Here is a 22,483-nt window from a genome sequence, read left to right as displayed (position 1 = left end):
GTATTTTAATTCTTTTCTACCAAACTGACCATCTTGTAATAGCAGCTTTATTTAAAAAAAAAAAAAGCATAGATAGAAGTGACTTAGTAGTTCCTAGAGAACAAAATAAGAATCTCATTTTTGCTAGCTGTGAAAAGGACAAAGCCACAGTTTGAAATGGTTTCTAGGACATTAAAACTCAAAACATAAACTACTTCTTATAAAAATCCATGTTTCAGCTAAGGTCTCAATTAAGCTTTTCTTTTACAAGAATCTATTTACTCCAAGAAAGTATAGCTCATAATAAAAAAGACACTAAGTTAACCCAACCTGTGGCAATATTATTGAAAACGAACTAAAGATTTTTATCAATCTTTGTTACAAGACAGACTCAATATTGCATTTGACTTCTAAAAACTTCATAGAGATAAAAACACACATCCTCTGAAATAAAACTAGAAATACGTATATCAAAATGTAGTGGTTTTCCAAGTGTGGGAAGGAAGACAAAGTCTTGACTACATAGGACAACAAAAATCACGGTAGATCTGCTTTTATTTACCTCAGGTATACTTCGGTCTATTATGCATTGAACCTTTTCAGAAGAATTTGGAACAAACTATACAGAGAGATCAGAAACAGAAGCCAAATACACAAAGGACTCTTTTCATCTACTCTAATGGAGGTAGATGCTGTGACTATAAAGTTGAGAAAGTAGTGACAGATGGAAAAAGAGTGTACCATCTAACGTCCTCTTGAAAACCTGATAAATGCTGCACCTTTTCTCCAGAGTAAAATGCACACAGGTATATGTATACAATGAAGCCTTCAAGTTAAGAACCTCCACTATTAAAGAATGATAGAAATAGAAAATCACCATTTGGCAGACACCATAATAATTGTTGCAAGCAAGAATCATCAATGGATTGTAAAATCAGTGGGTAAAAGTATGATGAGAAACAAGATATTTGTATAGACTCAAAATATCTACCCACAAGATATTTATAAACAACAAAGGGAAAAATAATACAAGAATCTGGGAGATATCACCTTAATCAAGTGAACAAAGTTAACACCACCAGTAATGAGATGCATCAATTCCATATGCTAAACTTCTAATAATATGTCCCGAGAAGGGCACAATATCACTTCTATAGTACTCTTGCTAAAAATGCATAATCTCAATCAAATCATGAGGAAACAACAGACAAACCCAAATTGAGCAACATTCTACAAAATAACTGGCCATGAAGAGGAGAAGGAAGGGGCCTGCTACTAGAAAGGGAGACTGAGGGGGCTGGCCCGCTGCATAGTGGTTAAGTTCGTGCACTCCGCTTTGGTGGCCTGGGGTTCAGGGGTTTGTATCCCGGGCACGGACCTACACACCACTTATCAAGCCATGCTGTGATGGCATCCCACATGCAAAATGGAGGAGGATTGGCACAGAAGTTAGCTCAGGGACAATCTTCCTTAAGCAAAAGGAGGAAGATTGGCAATGGATGTTAACTCAGGGCCAATCTTCCTCACACACACACAAAAACAAAAACAAAAAAAAAAAAAGAAAAGAAAGGGAGAAGGGAGACTGAGCTGGGGACAGCATGGTGGCAGTCATTTTTTTTAATGGTGTGAAGACTTCAGCATGCTCAAATGATGAGGAGGAGGAGCTAGCAGAGGAGTACAGAAAAGAAAGTGTATAATTATTGAAAAAAACTGAAGAAGTTGCTACTTGATGTTGGAGATAGTTTGGTCTATTTACTGAGTGGGAAAGCAGTAAGGCCTACAGGTTAATAAGTAATATGTATCAGGTTCTCCCATTCATGTTATTTAATTTAATCCTCATGACAGATCTCTAAAGTACACAATATTTTACCCAATTTTACAACTGAAGAAAGGTTAAACAGCTTGAAAACAGCAGAGCTAAAATTTTACTACATAATAGAATCACCATAAAAACCTCAAACAATGGGGTTTGAAGAGCTTCCAGGTTGGTGAACACATCCACGTGCCAGGAGGGTGGCATACCCCAAGCTCCAAGGGGACAGAAGCTCCTGCCCTCGGGGCCCTTCCTGTCCTTAGCCAACGTACCTCTTCATTTGGCTGTTCATTTATATCCTTTATGATATCTTTTATAATAAACCAGTAAATACATGTAAAGTGTTTCCCTAAGACCTGTGAACCATGCTAGCAAATTATTGAACTAGAGGAGGGGGTTGTGGGAATTTCTGCTTTACAGCCAGTCGGTCAGAAGTATAGGTGGCTCAAACTTGTGAGTGGCATCTGAAGTGGTGGCAGCTTTGTGAGACTGACTCCCTAATTTGTGGGGTCTAACTACCCAGCACTACTACTCTGGGTAGTTAGTGTCAGAAGTGAATTAAATTGTGGGACACCTATAGAATTGGAGAATTGTTTGGTGTGGAAAAACCCATACATTTGGTATCAGAAGTGTCATAAGTAGAAACAGATCATAGTAGTAGTACATTGTAAAATCAGTTAAGTCTCTGGAACTGAGCAGCAATGAACTAGTTATTTGCTTAAATTTATCTAGAAAGAGTTAATAAGAAAGTTTCATTAGTCTCTGAAATCAACATAACCCATAATTATACTATGATTCCTATGTAATGTAATTAGTAACTCGGACACTTCCTTCTTGTTAAATCGTGTTCAAAACACAACACACTCTAGTTTACTAAACTTCTCTTTTTGTTTGTTTTACTTACATTTTTTTAAATTTTAGTTACAAAAAATTTACCAAAGTCCTTTCTTTCTTTCTCCTAATAAATATTAATGTAAGAAAAAATAATCAGGCAGGGATCCAGTTTCTGACAGTGCTTCTAAACGTCTCTAACTTTCCCTTAATAATCCATTAGAAACAATGCCAGGAAAGTCTGTAAAAGGAGAGCAATAAGGGGAGACTTTAGTTTAAAAACTAGATGGAAAGAAAGATAAGGAGATAGAAAGGCAAATTAATAAAACAGAATAAAAAGGTATGCTATAGTATATCTAGAAATTTGTGAACAAGAAACTTTAGGAAATGGGAATAAGGAGTCAGAGAGATTCTTTCATTTAAGCCCTGTGTATATCTGAAAATTTTTTTTGCTACGGTCACATGAATTACCTTTTCTATATACGAAAACTAGTTAATGACAATCATTAAAAATTTTAGTATATGAGAAAAGTGGCACTTCAAGTTAGTGGAAATTAAGAATTTGGAAAAGAAATCTAAATGAATTTAAAAATTTAATGGTAAAAGTAAAACCATATAATTACTAGCTGGAAATATGTGACTTTTTAAATAATCTTTGAATGGAGAAAATCTTTCTGATAATTCAAAGGCAAACACCATTAAGGAAAAGATAGATATGATTATGTTCAAATTTTTCCATATAGCAAACAGAAAAATTAATAGACAAACTGAAAACTGAAAAGAAATATTTGCAACATATATAACAAAGACCAAATAAATATCTTTAATGTAAAATCAACTTTGCAGATTATTAACAAATAACTTCTATAAAATGTAAATAAGTACCATAATAAAATATATTCAATTTCACTGGTTAACAGAGAGCTATAAGGTAAAACAAGACGTTTTTAGACTTTCAAATCAGCAAAGATTAAAAAAGAATGATAATAGCCAATGTTGGTAAGTTTAAGAGGAAACAGGCATTCTCAATTCACGGTGTCAATTCTGAGTGCAAAATGACAACCTTATAAAAAATAATTTAGCAAGATGTATAAAATATTTAAATGGCTACGTTCATTAACCCAACAATTCTACTTCAAGGAATTTATCTTAAGAAAATAATCAGATAAGTGTACAATGATGTATAGACAGTCATGATAGCACTGTTTTTTTTTTTTTCTTGAAGTAATACTGATTTATAACATTATATAAATTTCAGGTGAACATCATTATATTTCGACTTCTGAATAGGTTACATTGTGTTCATCACCCAAAGTCTAACTACCATCAGTTACCGGACAAATGTGCCCTTTTACCCATTTTGCCATCCCTCTTGCCTTCCCCTCTGAAAGCCATCAATCTGTTCTCTGTATCTATGTTTTTGTTTTTTGTTGTTTTTATCTTATCTTCCACATATGAGTGAAATCATACAGTATTTGGCTTTCCCATCTGACTTACTTCACTTAGCATAATACCCTCAAGGTCCATCCATGTTGTTGTAAATGGCAGAATTTCATCTTTTTTACAGCTAAGTAGTATTCCACTGTATAGATATACCACATCCTCTATATCCATTTACCTGTTGATGAGCACTTAGGCTGTTTCCACATCTTGGCTATTGTAAATGATGCTGCAATGAACATAGGGGTGCATATATCTTTTTGTGTGTGTGTGAGGAAGATTAGCCCTGAGCTAACATCTGTGCCCACCTTGCTCTATTTTATATGTGGGATGCCTGCCACAGCATGGCTTGACGAGCAGTGCATAGGTCCACGCCCAGGATGTGAACCTGTGAACCCCAGGCCACCAAAGCGGAGCATGCAAACTTAACGACTACACCACAAGGCCAACCCCTGCATATATCTTTTTGAGTTAGTGTTTTTATGTTCTTTGGATAAATACCCAGAAGTGGAATAGCTGGATCATATGGTAGTTCTATTTTTAGTTTTTTGAAGAATGTCCATACTGTATTCCATAGTGGCTGCATCAGTTTATATTCCCATCAGCAATGTATGAGGGTTCCCTTTTCTCTACATCCTCTCCAACACTTGTTATTTCTTGGCTTTTTAATAATAGCCATTCTGATGGGTGTGAGGTGATATCTCATTGTAGTTTTGATTTGCATTTCCCTAATAATTAGTGATGTTGAACACCTTTTCATGTGCCTCTTGGCCACCTGTATATCTTCTTTGGAAAAATGCTCAGATCTTTTGCCCATTTTTTCACTGGGTTGCTTTTTTGTTGTTGAGTTGTCTGACTTCTTTATATATTTTGGATATTAACTCCTTATCAGATATATGATTTGCAAATATCTTCTTCCAATTGGTAGGTTGTCTTTTCATTTTGTTAATGGTTTCCTTTGCTATACAGAAGCTTTTTAGTTTGATGTAGTCCCATTTGTTTACTTTTCTTGTTTCCCTTGCCTGAGCAGACATGATATTCAAAAAGATACTGCTAAGACCAATGTCAAAGAGCATACTGCCTATGTTTTCTTCTAGGAGTTTTATGATTTCAGGTCTTACATTCAAGTCTTTAATCTATTTTGAGTTAATTTTTGTGTATGCTGTAAGATAATGGTCTACTTTCACTCTTTTGCATGTGGCTTCCAATTTTCCCAACACAGTTTATTGAAGAGACTTTCCTTTCTCTATTGTATGTTCTTGATTCCTTTATTGGCAATTAGCTGTCCATAGATATGTGGGTTATTTCTGGGTACTCAATTCTGTTCCAATGATCTGTGTGTCTCTTTTTGTGCCAGTACCATGCTGTTTTGATTACTATAGCTTTGTAATGTATTTTGAAACCAAGGAGTGTGACACCTCCAGCTTTGTTCTTTTTTTCTCAGGATTCCTTTGGCTATTCAGGGTCTTTCGTTGTTCCATGTAAATTTTAGGATTCTTTGTTCTATTTCTGTGAAAAATTTTGTTGGGACTTACATAGGGATTGCACTGAATATGTAGATTGCTTTAGGAAATATGGACACTTTAACTGTGTTAATTTTTCCAATTCATGAGCATGGAATATCTTTCCATTTATTCATATCTTCTTTGATTTCTTTCAAAAATATTTTATAGTTTTTGGTGTACAGGTCTTTTACCTCCTTGGTAAAATTTATTCCTAGATACTTTATTCTTCTTGTTGCAATTGTAAATGGGGTTGTATTCTTCATTTCTCTTTCTGCTATTTCATTATTAGTGTATAGAAATGCAACTGATATTGCATGTTGATTTTGTACCCTGCAAATTTACTGTATTCATTTATTATTTCCAAAAGTATTTTGGTGGATTCTTTAGGGTTTTCTATATAAAAAGTCATGTCATCTGGAAATAGTGGCAGTTTTACTACTTCCTTTCCAATTTGGATCCCTTTTATTTCTTTTTCTTGCCTAATTGCTCTGGCTAGGACTTCCAACACTGTGTCGAATAAGAGTGATGAAAGTGGGCATGCTTGTCTTCTTCCTTTTCTTAGAGGGACAGTGTTCAGTTTTTCACCATTGAGCATGATGTTAGCTGTGGCCTGTCATATATGGCCAAAAGCACTGTTTTATAATTGCCAAAAAAATGTGAACTCAAATGCCAATCTATGGAGGACTGGTAAACTAAATTGTGGTTGATCAATATGACAGACTACTACACAGCTATTAAAAATAATGATATAGCTCTATCTTAACTGACCTGTAAAAAGGTCCACAATATGTCATTGTGAAAAAGCTAAGTACCTCTCTAGGACTGAGGAGTAAAGGAAAGAGAATAAGAAGACTATACCATTCCTTATCTGATTACTAAACCCCAAGTAAATATTCTGCTTTTAAGAACCTTGTCATAAAAAGTACTTAATTTATAAGCCCATGGGATGAGTTGAGGAGGACAATGACAATATTCTAGAGATGGGACATTTGCTCCCATTAGCTCTATTACAATCTAGATTAATCTGTGATAAGACATGAGGAGAGGCCACTACAAATTCACATTGTTCAACCTCAGCTGAATCCTCACTGCTATTTAGAAAGTATTTCCTTCATCTCTTGCAAAAGTTATTGCCAAGCCAAGCTTCCAGAGTCTCTTTCAACTCTTTCACATGGCCTTGCCCAGTATTTTACTATGATTCAAGTCATCTGAATTGAGATGCCATGACTTTCCTCCACTCCATCACATAGTGCCTCTGTGTCTTCATCTTTCTACTCTACTCTGATTTCTGTCTCTCACAAAGTATCAGACATCCCACCCCTCCAAAACTAGCCCTTTCTAGTTTGAGCTTAGTGGCATCCCCTCCCACCTCTTCCAAAAATCTTCTATCAACCATACCATCTATTATATGCATTTTCAAATTCCTTCTCTTCTAAAAACATGTCTGTACTTTAAGAAAACCTACAGTCTCCTGATACCTCTTAATATCCTATCTTTATCCTTTCCTTTATCTTCAATCCTCTTGAAAAATAGTCCACATATACACTGCCTCTAATAAGCTTCTTTCACACTTACTTTACTGAAACTACTCACTTGAAAGTACCAAAAATCTAACTGCCAAAAATCAGGCTTTTTCTTGATCTTCACATTCTCCTTTTCTTCAGCCCTCTTCCCTTGATCCTCCCTTGTGCTTTCTCTTCTATCTTGGACATTTACAAGTTGGTTTTCCCTGGCCCTTCCTCTGCCTCCTGAATTCTATAAAGCAAGCACTTCCCAAGGTTCTATCTTTAACCTTTTTCCCTCCTCCTTTCCCACTTTTTTTTTTCCATTGGCAAAGATCTAACCTACTCCCAAAACTCCTCATTCACTCATTGAGTACCCATTATGTGGCACACTCTGTGTTACGTGCTACGTTAAGTACAACAATAGATAAGACCTTTTTATTTTCTTTACTTCATTATTCTTAAGGAACATACTGTGTGACTTTAGCCTTCCTCCTAAGCTCCATACTCACATTTCCAAATATCTTTTTAACATCTCCATATGGATGCCCAATCTCAACATGCTTAATCAAATCAAGCTCATGACTTCTTCCCTAAACCAGGCCCTCTTTCTGATGTCTATTTCAATTAGTTTCATTGATTCTCCCCACCACCCAGGATTCATTACTTCTGATTCCTTGAACGATATAAATGTGATCTCTAAATATCTCATGCATCCATCACCATTTTCCATTCTCACTGACACCATCCCAATGGGAGCCTTCATTCATTTCCTGCTTTTTTAATAAAAAAGCTAATTGGAGCAGGCACCGTATTTCAATATCTGTAGACAGTTATCTTCAAGGTGATGACATTTTATCCGTCAGAGGTTAGAGACTGAATCATGCCATCTGTAAAGTCTATTTCAGCAACAAGATCCGTGATTATTTGACTTAATTTTATTAAGAATATTTTTAAAAATCCTCCCAAGCTTTTTTCTTATTAATTCAATATTAAATTAATTATTTATTTTACACACAATTTAAGTGGCAATGAAAATGGTTGCTTTACAGTGCAAATGAATCCAAAGATAAGAATATACAAGGGAATTATAAATTTATAAGAATGGTATAATTTTTTACAAAAAAGATGAAAGGAAAAAAATTGACATGCAAAGGATCACCCAAGATTTTTAAGTTTTCTCCCAACTTGCCCTTTGGTTACATGGTTACAGACTCAGAGCATACGCAAATTAAAAATTCTAAATATAGGCAAGAATACTGGCTAAAAGGAGAAAATGTTAAGAAGATGCTCTTTGGTAACAAAATCTGAATCATGGAATTCACAGAAATAACACTAGTTACTATTTCAGGTATCACCTTGCTTCCTGATTCTTCCTTAAAATAGTCTATAAAATGATTAAAATACTTTAGTCAGTACTGTCAAACTTGATTAATGCAATCTGATCACATCTGTAAAGAAGAATGTTAAAAATAAACAACTGAATACAGCAAACAGCAAATCTATTAAATACTCTAATATATCAATAATGTATTGTACGTACTATAAATCTCAGATTTAACTGGAGATGGTGGAGAGAAAAAAAAAAGTTACAAGTTTTGTGCCCAACAGAGGTCCAAGCATCTTACCCTTCCTGCATTGATGCCCACTTTGCATTCTGTTTGCTCAGCACTTAAGTGTGGAACCACAACACTGAGGTCTTCCTAGTTCTCTCATACACCAATTTCATCTCCCCAGCAGGACTGTTAGGTCCCTAAGGGGTGAGAACTTGCATTTTATATAATATGGGTACAAAACTGGCTCACAGCAGGCTTTTAGTGTTTATGGAATAAAAATGTAACCGCTCAGTTAAAAGATGCTGTTATGTAAGTTTAGGAAGAATTTTTATGTGAAGGATAATAGTTATCTATGCCCACACTGCAAGAACAGAATAGAACAAGTTTAACTGTCAGCGTGAGAGATTTAGGTACATATTTTGAAATTTTTCTATACAAATTTTTAAATAGAATAATTGTAGAATTTTTCTCAGGAAATCTCTAAAAAAATAAGGGAGCAGTGCATACATGTTCAGTGTGGAATGAATACTTGTGATCATTCGTCAAAGTAGAAATTATTTTAACCATAAGGATCCTTTCCTGCCCTTCAAGCTACAGAACTTCCAGAGACCTAATTTTCTCCAATAGAAATTTTTAAAAATGCAGCAAGATCCTTCTGGCCCAGCCATCTCATATCACAGCTTTAACAACTCAACACGTGGACATGAAGGATTTCAAGATAAAAGCAGCTGCGTGACCTAAAATCAAAAACTGTCTAAGCCCCTGTTCTAGATTTCCTTCTGATCTGATAAAAGACCTTAGGCAAACAATTAATCTGGAAGTCTATGTCCTCATTTACTAAATGAGAATATCCTCAAGGGGTATTGTACAATGTAACCATTGGAGAATCAGAGTGGTACTGGAAAAAAATTTAAAGCTATTGAATCTATTAAAACATAAATTATTATTAATATAGCCATGATTTAACGAAAATAGATTCCAAAGAGCTTCAAATGACTCAAAATGGCTACAGTATAACAACATTGAGGAAGTCAAGGAAAAATGAAAAAAAATTACATTTCAAGTTATTTTAAAATATCAGAATAAGATCACATCCATTTTTGGTTGCTCTACTACTAACCTGCTATGGGTGACTTGGGTGGGTCACTTTACCTCTCTGAGGTAGGTAATTATTTTCTTTCTAAAGCTAGGCTAATTATGACACTTATCTCATAGATTCTGGTAAAGATTAAATGAGCTAACCTCTGGCACATAGTAAGCCTTTAAAAAACTATTATCTATTATTATTAGGCATACTATCATCCTTGTAGTCATTGTCATTGTCAACATCATCATCATCGTTGCTTTTTCGGGGAAGTAACATAATACGGTAGAAAGAACCTAAACTTTGGAACTGGACAGATCCTGGTTCAAATCCCACCTCTACTATTTATCAGTTGTATGATCACAGCCCTCGAAGACTCAGTTACTTCACCTATAAGATGGGGAAGTCATCTCCCTCCTAATGATGTCTTGAGGAGTAAATGTAATAATATAAAGCACCTGGCACAACAGACATCTCCTCAATAAAATTTATTTTTGTATGTCAATAATATCTCAGTAAAACTGAAAAAAAGTTATTTTTATCTCCCTTGACTTTTTTTTAATGATTTATATAAATTTGTCAAACATTTAACACTATGAGTAAATAAGAGTTGGCCCGAGAAAGATGGCAACATGGTAACGAGTCAACGCCTGAGTTCTGACTAACACAGAGGCCAGGGTAAACACAGAGAGACGTTCTCCAACTGTCCAAGTGACAGTTAGAACTCCATTGGGGTTGCAAAGAGTTTGGTGCAAGTACCAGAATTCAGCCACTCTCTACAGCCTTGTTCATATAGGAGATGCTTTACAAACTCCAAATACTTAATTTATGAATGAACTTCTGAAATACAAGCTTGTAGCTTTAACAGTGATTACATTTGGTAATTTTAACAGTGATTACATTTCAGCATCCACAAATGGGATTAAGTTCATAAGTAAATGTTTTTCCCTATTTGCTAACATATCAATAGCACTGTTGTTCAATTTATTAAGAGTTGCATTTGGGCCAGCCCTGGTGGCCTAGTGGTTAAGTTTGGCACGCTCCGCTTCAGTGGCCCAGGTCCAGTTCCTGGACATGGACCTATACCACTCATCTGTCAGTAGCCATGCTGTGTTGGCAGCCACATACAAAAGGAGGAAGACTAGCAGCAGATCTTCCTCAGGGAAAAAAAAAAAAAAAAAAAAAGTTGCTTTTGATGACCTGTAATATTTAAGTGGTGCATTAAAAAAACCTTAACCCTTATGTTTTTTCTATTAACAATGAGAGAGAATCAAGAATAATCCAAAGCAGAAAAGAATACATTAAAATAGTACATAACTGTTTAAAGTGCATTTTTATACTTAATATTAAATATGTATATTGGACATTATGGCACTTCACAGTATCGTGTCAAATAAATTAACAAGATTCTAATGTGAAACGCGTCCCTGGCTTAGAAAAAGTTAAAGAAAATTATTTAAACTTCCCCATCCTGGCTTTCTACTCCCCAAATTTTCTTGAGGATAAAGAGCGTCTCCTCTCGGCCAGACATACAACCTAAATGTAATTTATTTGTAGCCTAGCTAGTTTGTAGTGGCTTATACTTGAGTAACACAAGCAATTGTATAATGACTTAAAAACCTTCCTCTCCAGTTCTTTGGAGTCACGCAGCAATAAAGAGAATTAATGATGAGAATGACAACAAGTAAAGTAGGAAAATAATGACAATGATTGATTTTTAAAAGGTTAGAATATCAATGAGCTAGGCTTTATTCAAGTTATTTTATCCTCTGAGGCAAATGAAAGTTCATGTGGTAGCAAAATATCTTAGTCTCCTTACATCTCCACAGGTGTCACAATGTCACTCACGTAAATTTTAATATTTCTGTCCTTTAACCAATTCTTCTTTTAAAAAGCTTAATTTATAATCTGCTTAGCAAAGCAATTGCCTAAAAATATTTAAATTACGTTCACATCAACAAGTGGATAAGTTATGGCAAATATTTACACAGACAAGCATGGTGTAAATTTCAACGTTTTCTTGACAAACTGTAACTTATTTATTTCATCAGTATCTCTCCTTTCCATACCCACTCAATTCACTGACATCTTACAGAAGCAATAGCTACTAAACATAAAAAAGACTCAATCTGGGTAGTAATTTTTCAAGCAAATTAAAACCTATCAATTTGGCAAAGTACATACATGGAAATACTCAATACTGACACGAACTCATGAGAAAATCACTCATAGTGCACTGATAAGAGTGAGTTAGAACACCCTTTCTGGAAAGCAATTTGACAATATATATCAAGACTCTCAAAAATGTCTTGACCTTTTGATTAGTAATTATATTTCTAGCATTCAAGTCTAAAAAAATCATCAGAGATCACACCAAGACATAAATACAATGATATTCACCAAAGTCTTATGGATAATAGTAAAAACTTAGAAAGGACCTGAATGACCAACAATTGAGGCACCGATTGAGGAATATCTAATGTCTTAAGAAGATGTTCCTGACAAAATGTCAGGTTTTTTAAAAAAACAGACTATAAAACTTTATGTACCTGTATATAATTTTTATAAAAATTGTTTATTATACATGATTAAATAGATATGCATACGGGCATACTAGAAAGAAATACAGAAAAATATTCACACTGTTCATCTTGAAGAGGAAGATAACAAGTAATTTTTATATTCTTCCCTATGCTCTTTACCATTTATGCTATTATACCATCCTTCTTTACTATGTTCATTTTGTTTCCCCCACTAAAACAAGCTCTATGACAGGAATTTCTGTTTCGTTTGTTCACTGCACCTAGATAGTGCCTGATACATAACAGTCATTTCAATAAATATTTCTTAATTAATAAATACTATATGTACATATATATATATACACACAAACACATATCTATAAAATGAGCAGTTATGACATTAATCAGAAGAAATAAACATTATTTTGAAAGAAAATACAAATTTCCTACTATATACTATTATTAACCTAATTCTGACCTTCAAGAGTAGCAGTCGAGTTTAACCTCTCACTTTATCATCAATCATCCTTAATCTTGCATGAAAATAAGCAAAGAGGTCAGTGGCCATGACCCCCAAGTCAGGATTTGGGATTTTTGCCAAGGTTTCCAGCTGAAATGCCAATTAGTTTACTTAGACATCAGTCGTAAGTGCATACAACGTCAACCACATTGAAAATCCCAAACTTTCTCTCCCAGCACCCACCAGATGGCCACAGGTATTTTTTCGTCTACACTGGCCTACCTAGGTTACAGGCATCACCTGATGGTGAATGAAGATACTGCCTCTCCCTTGAGCCCAGACATCAAATTCAATGGTTAAGAATATTTAATAAATAAAAGGAATTTCTAAATAAAATAAATATAAAAAGCTTTCAGTCTAACAAACAACTGACTAGTCAGCAATCAATTGGCAACTTCATCTACCTAGAATTCAGATGGGAATTATTCATTCTGATGACTCAAAATAGATGTCAAAGAGACAGATATCTTGTCCATAGGAAAACCCCCCGGTCTCATTTAGAGCTTATTTATTCCTAATTTACTTAAAATTTTAACAAGCTTGATTACCCAAAGGGGAAATCTATCATCAAATATAAGTGCTAACTACATTCCAGACAGTTTTTAGGTGCCAGAGATAAGCAAGATGGTTACATTCTAGTGCAGTAGACAGGCAATAAACAAGGAAACAAAGAACTAATCAGGCAAGTTCAGGTAGTGATAAGTGCTCTGAAGAAGATTACACTGTGTAATATGACAACACAGTACATGTGGAAAGGGGGTGGGCATGATCGGTGATTACTTTAGCTAAAATGTTCCAAGAATTTATGATCTGAATGATGAGGAAGCAGGAATATACAGATCTCGGAAAAGATCATACAAAGCAGAGGAAATATTAAGTACAAAGGCTCTGAGGCTGGAAAGCATTTGGCCTATTTTTAAGAGAACAAGAGGGCCACTGTAGCTGAAGCCTAGAAAGCAAGGGAAAGAGGGAACGTAGATGAAGTAGACAACATTAGGTCCTGTGGGGTTATTATAGGCCATATTAAAGGGCTTGGATTTTATTCTGGGTGTGATGGGACTGCATGGCTTTAAGCAAGGAACTGATAGGATCTGATTATGAACCAACACTAAGGAATATTAACTGCCAGGAAATGAGACAGAAGAAAAAATATGAAACTCAGATACAATCTCAATAAATAGTCTGAAGCAACTTAGAGAAAGGACCAACATTCCTACACCTCAATTACAGGCTCTTCAATGAAGGTGTCAGTGCATTACAACATCCTAAATAACAGACGTTCATCAAAATGAGTAGGATTCATGGGGCCGGCCCGGTGGCGCAAGCGGTTGAGTGCGCGCGCTCCGCTGCGGCGGCCCGGGGTTCGCTGGTTCGGATCCCGGGTGCGCACCGACGCACTGCTTGGTAAGCCATGCTGTGGCGGCGTCCCATGTAAAGTGGAGGAAGATGGGCACCGATGTTAGCCCAGGGCCGTCTTCCTCAGCAAAAAAAAAAAAAAGGAGGAGGATTGGCGGATGTTAGCTCAGGGCTGATCTCCTCACCAAAAAAAAAAAAAAAAAAAAAAAAAAAAATGAGTAGGATTCACCAATAAAATATAAAAGTATAAAATACTACCATTCATTTATATAGCACTTTAAATATTTTATAAGCTGTAAAATAGATTATCATCTGAAAATATGCCTTTTAGAATGGCAGGGAGTGTATAATGTTAGAGTTTCATCTAAATAATCTACTTTATGTTCAAGAAATAAATCTTCAGCTAATCAATAAATTTAGTTACCTAAAACAACTCAATTTCTGAGATTTCTGAATAGCCAAAGTTTTAAAAAACTGTGTTCAAAATAATAAACTATAAAAATCCACTTTCTCTTCCTCACTATTTGCATTGCAACAATCAATTCAGATATAAAATTCACTTAAAAAATGTTTTTCAATCCACACTCTACCAAACAAAGCCAGTTCTTTCACTGTCATGAAAATTTCCATATATTCCTATCTCCTCACCCCTACGTAGGCTGTCATCTCACTTTCTAATCCCTCTCCCCGAGTTCCTCACTACTCCAACTCAAACCCTGTCTCTTCACCCTCATCTTCATTGGGTGCAGAAAAGCAGCAGGCATTGTAAAGGTACAGTTTTTCCCACCTGTAATTAGAAATAATCTGTGAAGTGAACCTTTGGCAATATGTGAATAAAATGGATTTCTTTAAAATGTACTTGTGTCCTTCATCCACAAAGATTACTTTTTAATTGCTGGAAATCTGAACGTCTCAGATTTTCCCACTATATGATGCTGAGCTTGATCACCATCATTTAAGGTGGAGACTGTCAAATCTCTCCATTTTAAGTACATTTTTCCTTTTGTAATTAATAAGTAATCTATGAGACAATATGAATATCCTGGTCTCCAAAAATTCTTTCACTCGTGGTTTTTTACAATTATATTCTTTTAAGTATAAAGTAATAGTGTGCTCACGGGAAAGCTTCAAATTTACAGAACTGCGAAAGTTCCTTCCTCATCCCACCCTGATGCCCAGTCATATCTCCAGAGAGGTAAGCTCTGCTAACTGATTCTTGTGTGTCCTTCTGGAAATTTTCAATGTATATACAAACATTTATATATTTCATTTTTTCTTTTTATCTCAAATGGGATATTATACATACTGTTTTTCAACTTCATTTTTTTCACTTAATATATCCTGGACTTCTTTCCTATCACTACATATAGACTCATCTCATTCTTTTTAATGGCTCCAGAGAATTCTACTAACCTTTATTTATTTAATCAGTCTCCCAAATCTACATCACTACAGTTTTCATGTACAGTTTTACATGATATCAAACAATGCTACAATAAACATCCTTGTATATATAAACTTGCAAGCTTTGTGTGAATAACATTGGGAAGAAAAATTGCTAGAAACATAACTGCTGGGTCCCAGTGTACTTAATTTCTTTCCTTTCACTAGAGACTGTCAAATTTTCTTTCAAAATTGCATCAGTTTATGCTCCCATCAACAGCAACGCTTTCCTCCTCTCTTCTTCCTCATCAACAATGAACATTAGCAAATTCTGTAATCTTTGCCATTCTGAGAGGTGAGAGAAAAATAGCAGCTCCCTAGTGCTTTAATTTTTATTTTTGTAAACAAGAAGGTCAAGCATCTTGTCATAATTTATTGGACATTTGAAATCTTTTCTCTAGGAATTGCTTATTTAAAGTCTCTGCCCTTTTTTCTGTTAGGTATTCCCAATGAAGAACAATATTTAATATTTTAAGCAATGTATTTGAAGAAATGGGTAACAAGCTTCCTTATAATATTCATAAATATTACTTTAGTTGGTAATCTGCATCTAAAAACCTCCCCTCAAAAAAGCTATAGTTCCTCAAAGTATATATTTAATTTCACTCTGTTTAATACACCTTTACCTACTTAGCCTTTAGAGGGAGACTATTTCAATAAATGTGCTAGAGAATTTCCTATATTAAAATCTCCTTAATTCTTTTTTAAAAAATCAAATTTCCATAGGCAAGTAGTAGGAAGCAACTGAAAATTAAGAAATCAGCATATTGATCTTTAGCTAACATTTTAGAATCATTAATTTCATCTATGGTTTCTTATTTAGTACTAAACAAAGAAGGCATTTCCAAGAACAGGGAAATCAAAAATCTAAATTAAATCTGTCTAGAGAGAGCATAGTACATCTATCTTCCACTATTACATGAGCTACTTTCTACTTTAAAAATCAATTTTGTATAGACCTGAGTAAACAGTCACGTGTCAGAGTGTGATAAGAACTTGCCTGATCGATGTAAAACGCCGTGCCTGCACGGATCTCTCGACGCTGTTTGAGATCAGTTTCGGTGGTATCTCTTGACAGGGCAAGGTATTCAACCTCCCGTCTGGTCAGCTCCTGTAGAGCAGAGAGTGAAATTATTCAAAAATAAAATAAAATTCCCAATATATGCTTTGGAGCCAGTTATCTGATAATGCCACTGTTCTATAGAAGAGCAAATTAAATGTAATTCTCGATTAAAACCTTTTGAGTCTCAGCTTTGAAAAAAATGCAATAAAGTGAGCATTAATCAAAATATGTATATATCTATCCTCAGAGCTCTACTTGTACTGCACCCAATAATTTACCACTTAATAATTATTTACTACTTAAGCAATAGTAATCAAAATTAGATCTTATAAATCTTAATGTCTCCCGTAGAATTCTTTTCAAATATCATGAGTAACAATTTGGCCATTACCTGATTTTCCCACAAATGATAGCCATTTCTGTAAGTAATGTTCATCTTTTTTTAAAAGAGTGATTTAAATTAATTTATTCCATGAACCAATGTTTACCAACTGTATACAATATGTTAGGTACTTTACTAAGTGTGAAAATAAGGTAAATACCAAGTCAGGTCAACAGAAGAGAGAGACACATACATAGCTATTCAGGGAGGAAAAGAAGAAGGATAAAAAGGAGGAGGAGAAGGATGAAAACCAGTGGGGGGCGGGGGAGGATTATTTCACAAACACAGGGAAAAAAAACATTTGACTTGAAGGAGAAACCATCCAGAATCCATTTCTTTTAGAATAATTTATTCACCCCTCAAGTCATTTTGCCCGATATGTAACGACTATGTACAAAATGTTCGTAACATTATCCTTGGTTTTACAGCATTAAATCAAAAACAATGACATTCTCCAATCAAAAGAGGCATACAATATGTTTTTACTAAACAGGGAGAACAAATTAATTTCCTGGAATATAAATAAAAAAGTTGAATGAGCATGCCCATTAATGGTGAAAGGGGATATTTCCACACGAGACTTTTTTTCTCCACCTTATCTCCATGTGACGTTAATAAAAATATAGTATTGTTGCCATTTAGTTTTTTTTTAAAACTGTGCCTGTTCCCCTGCGCCCATAAATTTAAGTATACACATATGGAAAGAAGGAAAAATTTTTAAATAGAGAAAACACACACCATACTGGTGAAAATGTGGTGATACCAAATGATGTTTTTCTAAATAACAATGAATTGCCTATGAGAGTACAATTTTGGAGTAAAGTAGCAGATACCTCCTTCTGGTTTCTAGAACACATGACTAGTACATTCATGTCTGTTTCACTGATTGGCTGAATGTGAGCTCCCTCACTAAAAAACCCTTGTCATTCACATTGATTGGCAAAGTGATATATGCCCCTTATTGTTAAATTGTACCACAGTAACACCTTGAACTGCCACACCATGTATACTATCCTCCGTCTTGACAGCTTCCTGAGACTCTCCATCAGCCAAGATAAGGACCAAAGTTTCCTCAGCTGCTGCTTCACAGAGGAGGTACGAGCAAGCACACAAACAGCAACAGGAGCAACGGATGGAGGAGGTAGCAGTGGTCTGTTGAGTCTTTTTGAACTATCTACAAAACTCCTTTCATATGAATTAAATAAACACAACTATCAAATTATTTCTATTTAATTTCTCACTGGTTCAGCAGATTTGCCCCAAAATTTCTGCCTTTAAAGACCCTATCTACTTTGGCTATTACTAAACATACGATCTTACATCTAATGGCAATAGTACCCGCGGCAGAGTTTGCAAGGCAGCTTAGGTGAGTAAGTTTTCTTATGTGTATTTCCACATCAGCTGCCTCAGCTCTATTTCACAATTCAAAGTTTTGTGAGCTTTTTTTTTAAGATACAGGCTTCACACTTATAGATTTATGTTGCATTTTTGAACCAACAAGACTCTTATAATCTCCTAGCCCTTCTCATTCCACATTCCCAACAAACTTCAAAGTCTTGTCAGAAACAAAATCAAAGTGAGATATTATGGTCTTTGAAATGAGCAGGGTAGAGAGTGCACATCTTAAAATTAAAGAGGTTCTAGACTTGGGATTCTCAGTAGCTGACTCTGCATTCTTAGACAGGACCCTTTTGCACTGCATATTAATAAAGTGAGGATAATACTAAAATGGCAAGTTATACCTCACAAACTGGTTCTAGGAACAAATAAAAGATATGAATGTTGTAAGCTAGAGGGAGTTAGGTTCTGATTTGTCCATTGCATTTTCATCATTCCTGTCCTATATGATTTTGGAAGTACTGAAATAAATTCACCACTGAAATAAAAGAGTACACGAAGTATATTTCAATAGCATAGAAATCAATTCTTTAATATCAAATAACACAAGGAAGCTTTAAGCAAAGTTTTCTCTTCATCCTAAAAAGTATCTTTGGAACAGAACAACTTCATCTGATAGCATTCTTCTTCGAATCATTAGAGCAATCTCTATTAATGCTGACAAAGTAGTAGAAAAAAGTCTTGTAAATTTTTTTTATTTGGGCTGAGATTTGAATTTCAACTCCCTTCACAATCGTGCTCAGAGAACTGCAAATATTTAAGAGGATAACATGTCAGAAAGGGAAAACAATATGAGATTTGAAGTCTAGCTCCATCATTTACTAACTGGATAAAGCTTGAGTGAGTTATTTAAATACATGAGAAAACAAGTTGACAGAAATTAAAGGGGAAAAAAAAGAGCATATGACACATAAGATATAGTCTACAAACCTTAGGCTCCATTCCAAAGCTATAACATCAAAAAGTCAAGAGAATTATTTGGCTTCTTAAAATGTAGACCTGTGATAAAAGAATGTTTCCTGAGTAGTATAAAACTAAGTTTTGTTTTGTAATCTCAGAGCTGCTGTTGATACTATCTGCTACTCATTTCCTGAATTTATATTTCTTTTCCACTGAAGGTGGAGGACTTTCTAGGTACAGCAAAAATTTGCTAAGGCTATAAAAGGCAAATGTACATTTGATTCCCAAATAACTTATTCCAAATGCTTTATAAACAAATCACTCTTCAACATTTTTTAAGTAATGACTAATCCCGACATTTCTGTAAATTCTTAATCTTAATTTATTTCACAACATAGCTTAGCAAAGTTATGACCCTCATGAATCCTCAAGAACTGATTGCTCACCAGGTACTGCATAGCAATAGAGCGTCGAAGAGGCCCAGGAGGTCCTATTAGAAAGACATCTTGCCCCAAAAGATCCTTCTGCATTATCCATCTTAGATGCTGAATTACAGATTGAGCCAGAGAGTCTGAAACTTTAAAGAGAAAAAAGATAAAATAAAATACAAATCAAAAAACTACTTACAACATAAATCTCCAGGCAATCAATGCAGACACTATATTATATTCAAATATATATATACACACATATATATACACAGGCACGAGTATACACACATATATTCATACACACAAATGGTGAATTTTCACACTGTTTTACAATAAAACCATATTATCAATGTTAAAACAGGGCAAAGTTTATTATATCACCAAGAGTGACACAATGCCACACTTAAAAGCTTATAAGAACATTTGAACAATCACCTATCACTGTCACGAAAGGAATGAAAGTGACTTTCAAGGATGATATGAGGAACTAGTATCATCATTTTATCACAATTTTATAGCTCAACCTTTTTGTTCTAAAAAGGGGATGTGATCAAATCATCCCAGACAATTAATGATTATTGTAGTCTTAAAAACTTAAGAAAACTGTAACTTAAGTCGGCAGTGGTCGTGAGATCTCTCAAACTTCACAGAAAGTTTGATGTAGACTTAAATGACTTTAGAATTTGTCAATTCTTCTATCAACTCTTTTGGGAATAGAAGACTACTCCGTACAATGCCCTTGTAAGTTGACTATTAAATCACCCATCAATCTGCTCATCTTCTGCCTTGGTACTTTCTAAAATGTTTGAATTAATTTGTGTTTGCTCATTTGTAAATCACCCAGTGATCCAGCAAGTGCATTCCTAGGTATACAAGAAAAACTCTTGCCCTTGTACATCAGGAGACATACAGAACACTCATAGCAGCGTCTTTCAAAACAAAACTCTAGACAGGAGATGGATAAAATGCACACAACAGAATATTACATAACAACAAAAACAGAATGAATTATCACTACTTCCAACAATATGTTTAACTGTTAAAAGGTATAATATTGAGTGAAAAAATTAAGTCACAGAATAAACCACAAATAATATACTATTTTGATAAAGCTCAATAAACTAGCAAATTTAATTCATTAGAAATACATACATATGTGATAAAATAGTGCTTGAAAAAGTAAAAAAGCAAGAGAATGATAAATTCAGGATAATGGATACCTGGGCATGGAATCAGAGATTCTCACAGATAGCTTAAATGGTATTGGTAATATTCTAGTTCTTAAATTCAGTGTGGGTTACAGTGTTTGTTTTATTATTGTGTTGCATTTTATACATAACTACACACAAATACATATTATACGTGCATGTGTGTGTGTAAAAACAATAAGGTCTTTTGTATGTACTGAATATCCATACGTTTTAAACTTTGTTTAATTACCCAGTGAGGTCACGAAAGAGCTCAAAGATCAAACTAAGAATGCTTGCCTAGGACTACAGCTGTGCTTTTTTTTCCCCTAGACAGCACAGTATTGCTAGGGTAGTTCCTATCACCTCCCCAAAAAAGCTAACATCTAATCATTGAAAAAAATAAAGATAAATTTCCAATTTTCTTTATCGTGGTGGGAAGATCAAGGACAAGGTTCTGGGCAGACTGGTTGGTTTATCATGTCACTGGGGTCACACTAAAGCATCTTGTAATCTCCCTAAATCAAGTGCCTCTATGTCAGAAAATCAGGGGACTCATCACCCAAGTGGAAGTGCTTCTCTCCCGTCCTCTGTGAATCCTCTACAACATGCCTGGTGGCATATCACTTCCAAGGGGGCAAAAACTGGTTCCTGGTAGGGGCTTGAGAAAAATTCTTAGATATTACAGTGGGCTGTGGTCTACTAAACGGACACTGTGCATATACAGAATATCTGTGGTATTGAAATTTCATGGGATTCAGGAGACATAATTAAGGGAAAAAATGTCCTTAGGAGAGAAATAATGAAAAATAGATTGAGAAACATTGCTCTATGACTTATACCTTTGAGAATCTATCAAGGAGTTTCACCATGCTAGGAAGCAATTCACCTGAGCCTGGGGAGTCAACCTTGTTTATAACTACCAGATGTCCATTTTCCTATTTTCTTTCCTACTTCAGGCTTAAATTCAGATATATATATACAGATAGACAGATAGATACTCTTTCTTATTTCAAAATGAGTCAGTCTGCTTGCTGTTTAAGGATGAAACAAAGTAAGAGCTAAGAAGCTCTAACTTCTCTACTAGTAAAATTATACAATGCTCCCTATACTGCAGATCTACTACCTCTTCTTACTCCGATATCAACTATATAATTAAGAACTTAAACACTTTGAGTTTTTTTCTTTACATTTTCACAAATCTCAGCTTACTTTGGCACACTATTCTTAGAGTTTTGTGTCACTTCTTTGTATTCAACTTTGGCAAACTGCCTGACCTTCCATTACCTGGACTTGCCTATTTAAAATATGAAATTTCCAAAGTTCTAGAAGGTAAAGCCAAGTTGGTCTCTTCAGCTTCCTCCCACCTGTTATTATTTATAACTATTTGTAACTATTCATAATTACAGAGTCTCAGTTTAGTTCTATATAGTTCTATCCCATTTTGAATGCCTTGACGTTGGAACTGTATTCATTTTCAAGATTTTTTAAAATCAAAGGCAGCAGTTCCTAATCAAATGTGAGTAGCTTCTGAATCTTGAGGCCGGCCTTGTAGTCTATGCTATACCTTC

The 22,483-nt window shown here is 34.8% G+C and overlaps 1 protein-coding gene across 4 annotated transcripts in view; it reads right to left on the bottom strand.

The window, feature by feature from the left end:
* The window catches only part of VWA8 (von Willebrand factor A domain containing 8), a 354,390-nt gene that overhangs the window by 299,147 nt on the left and 32,760 nt on the right, over nucleotides 1-22,483 (bottom strand). For all 4 annotated transcript variants that reach the window (XM_058548243.1, XM_058548242.1, XM_058548244.1 and 1 more), the window contains exons 3-4: nucleotides 19,741-19,871; nucleotides 16,552-16,662 (exon numbers count right to left, since the gene is read on the bottom strand). In XM_058548243.1, coding sequence (XP_058404226.1) covers nucleotides 16,552-16,662; nucleotides 19,741-19,871 — 242 coding nt within the window. The remainder of the gene's footprint in view (nucleotides 1-16,551; nucleotides 16,663-19,740; nucleotides 19,872-22,483) is intronic.

Source organism: Diceros bicornis, chromosome 9, assembly GCF_020826845.1.
Source record: "Diceros bicornis minor isolate mBicDic1 chromosome 9, mDicBic1.mat.cur, whole genome shotgun sequence".
Taxonomy (NCBI): domain Eukaryota; kingdom Metazoa; phylum Chordata; class Mammalia; order Perissodactyla; family Rhinocerotidae; genus Diceros; species Diceros bicornis.
Note: the sequence above shows the minus strand (reverse complement) of the source record. Positions and strands in the feature narration are given on the sequence as shown.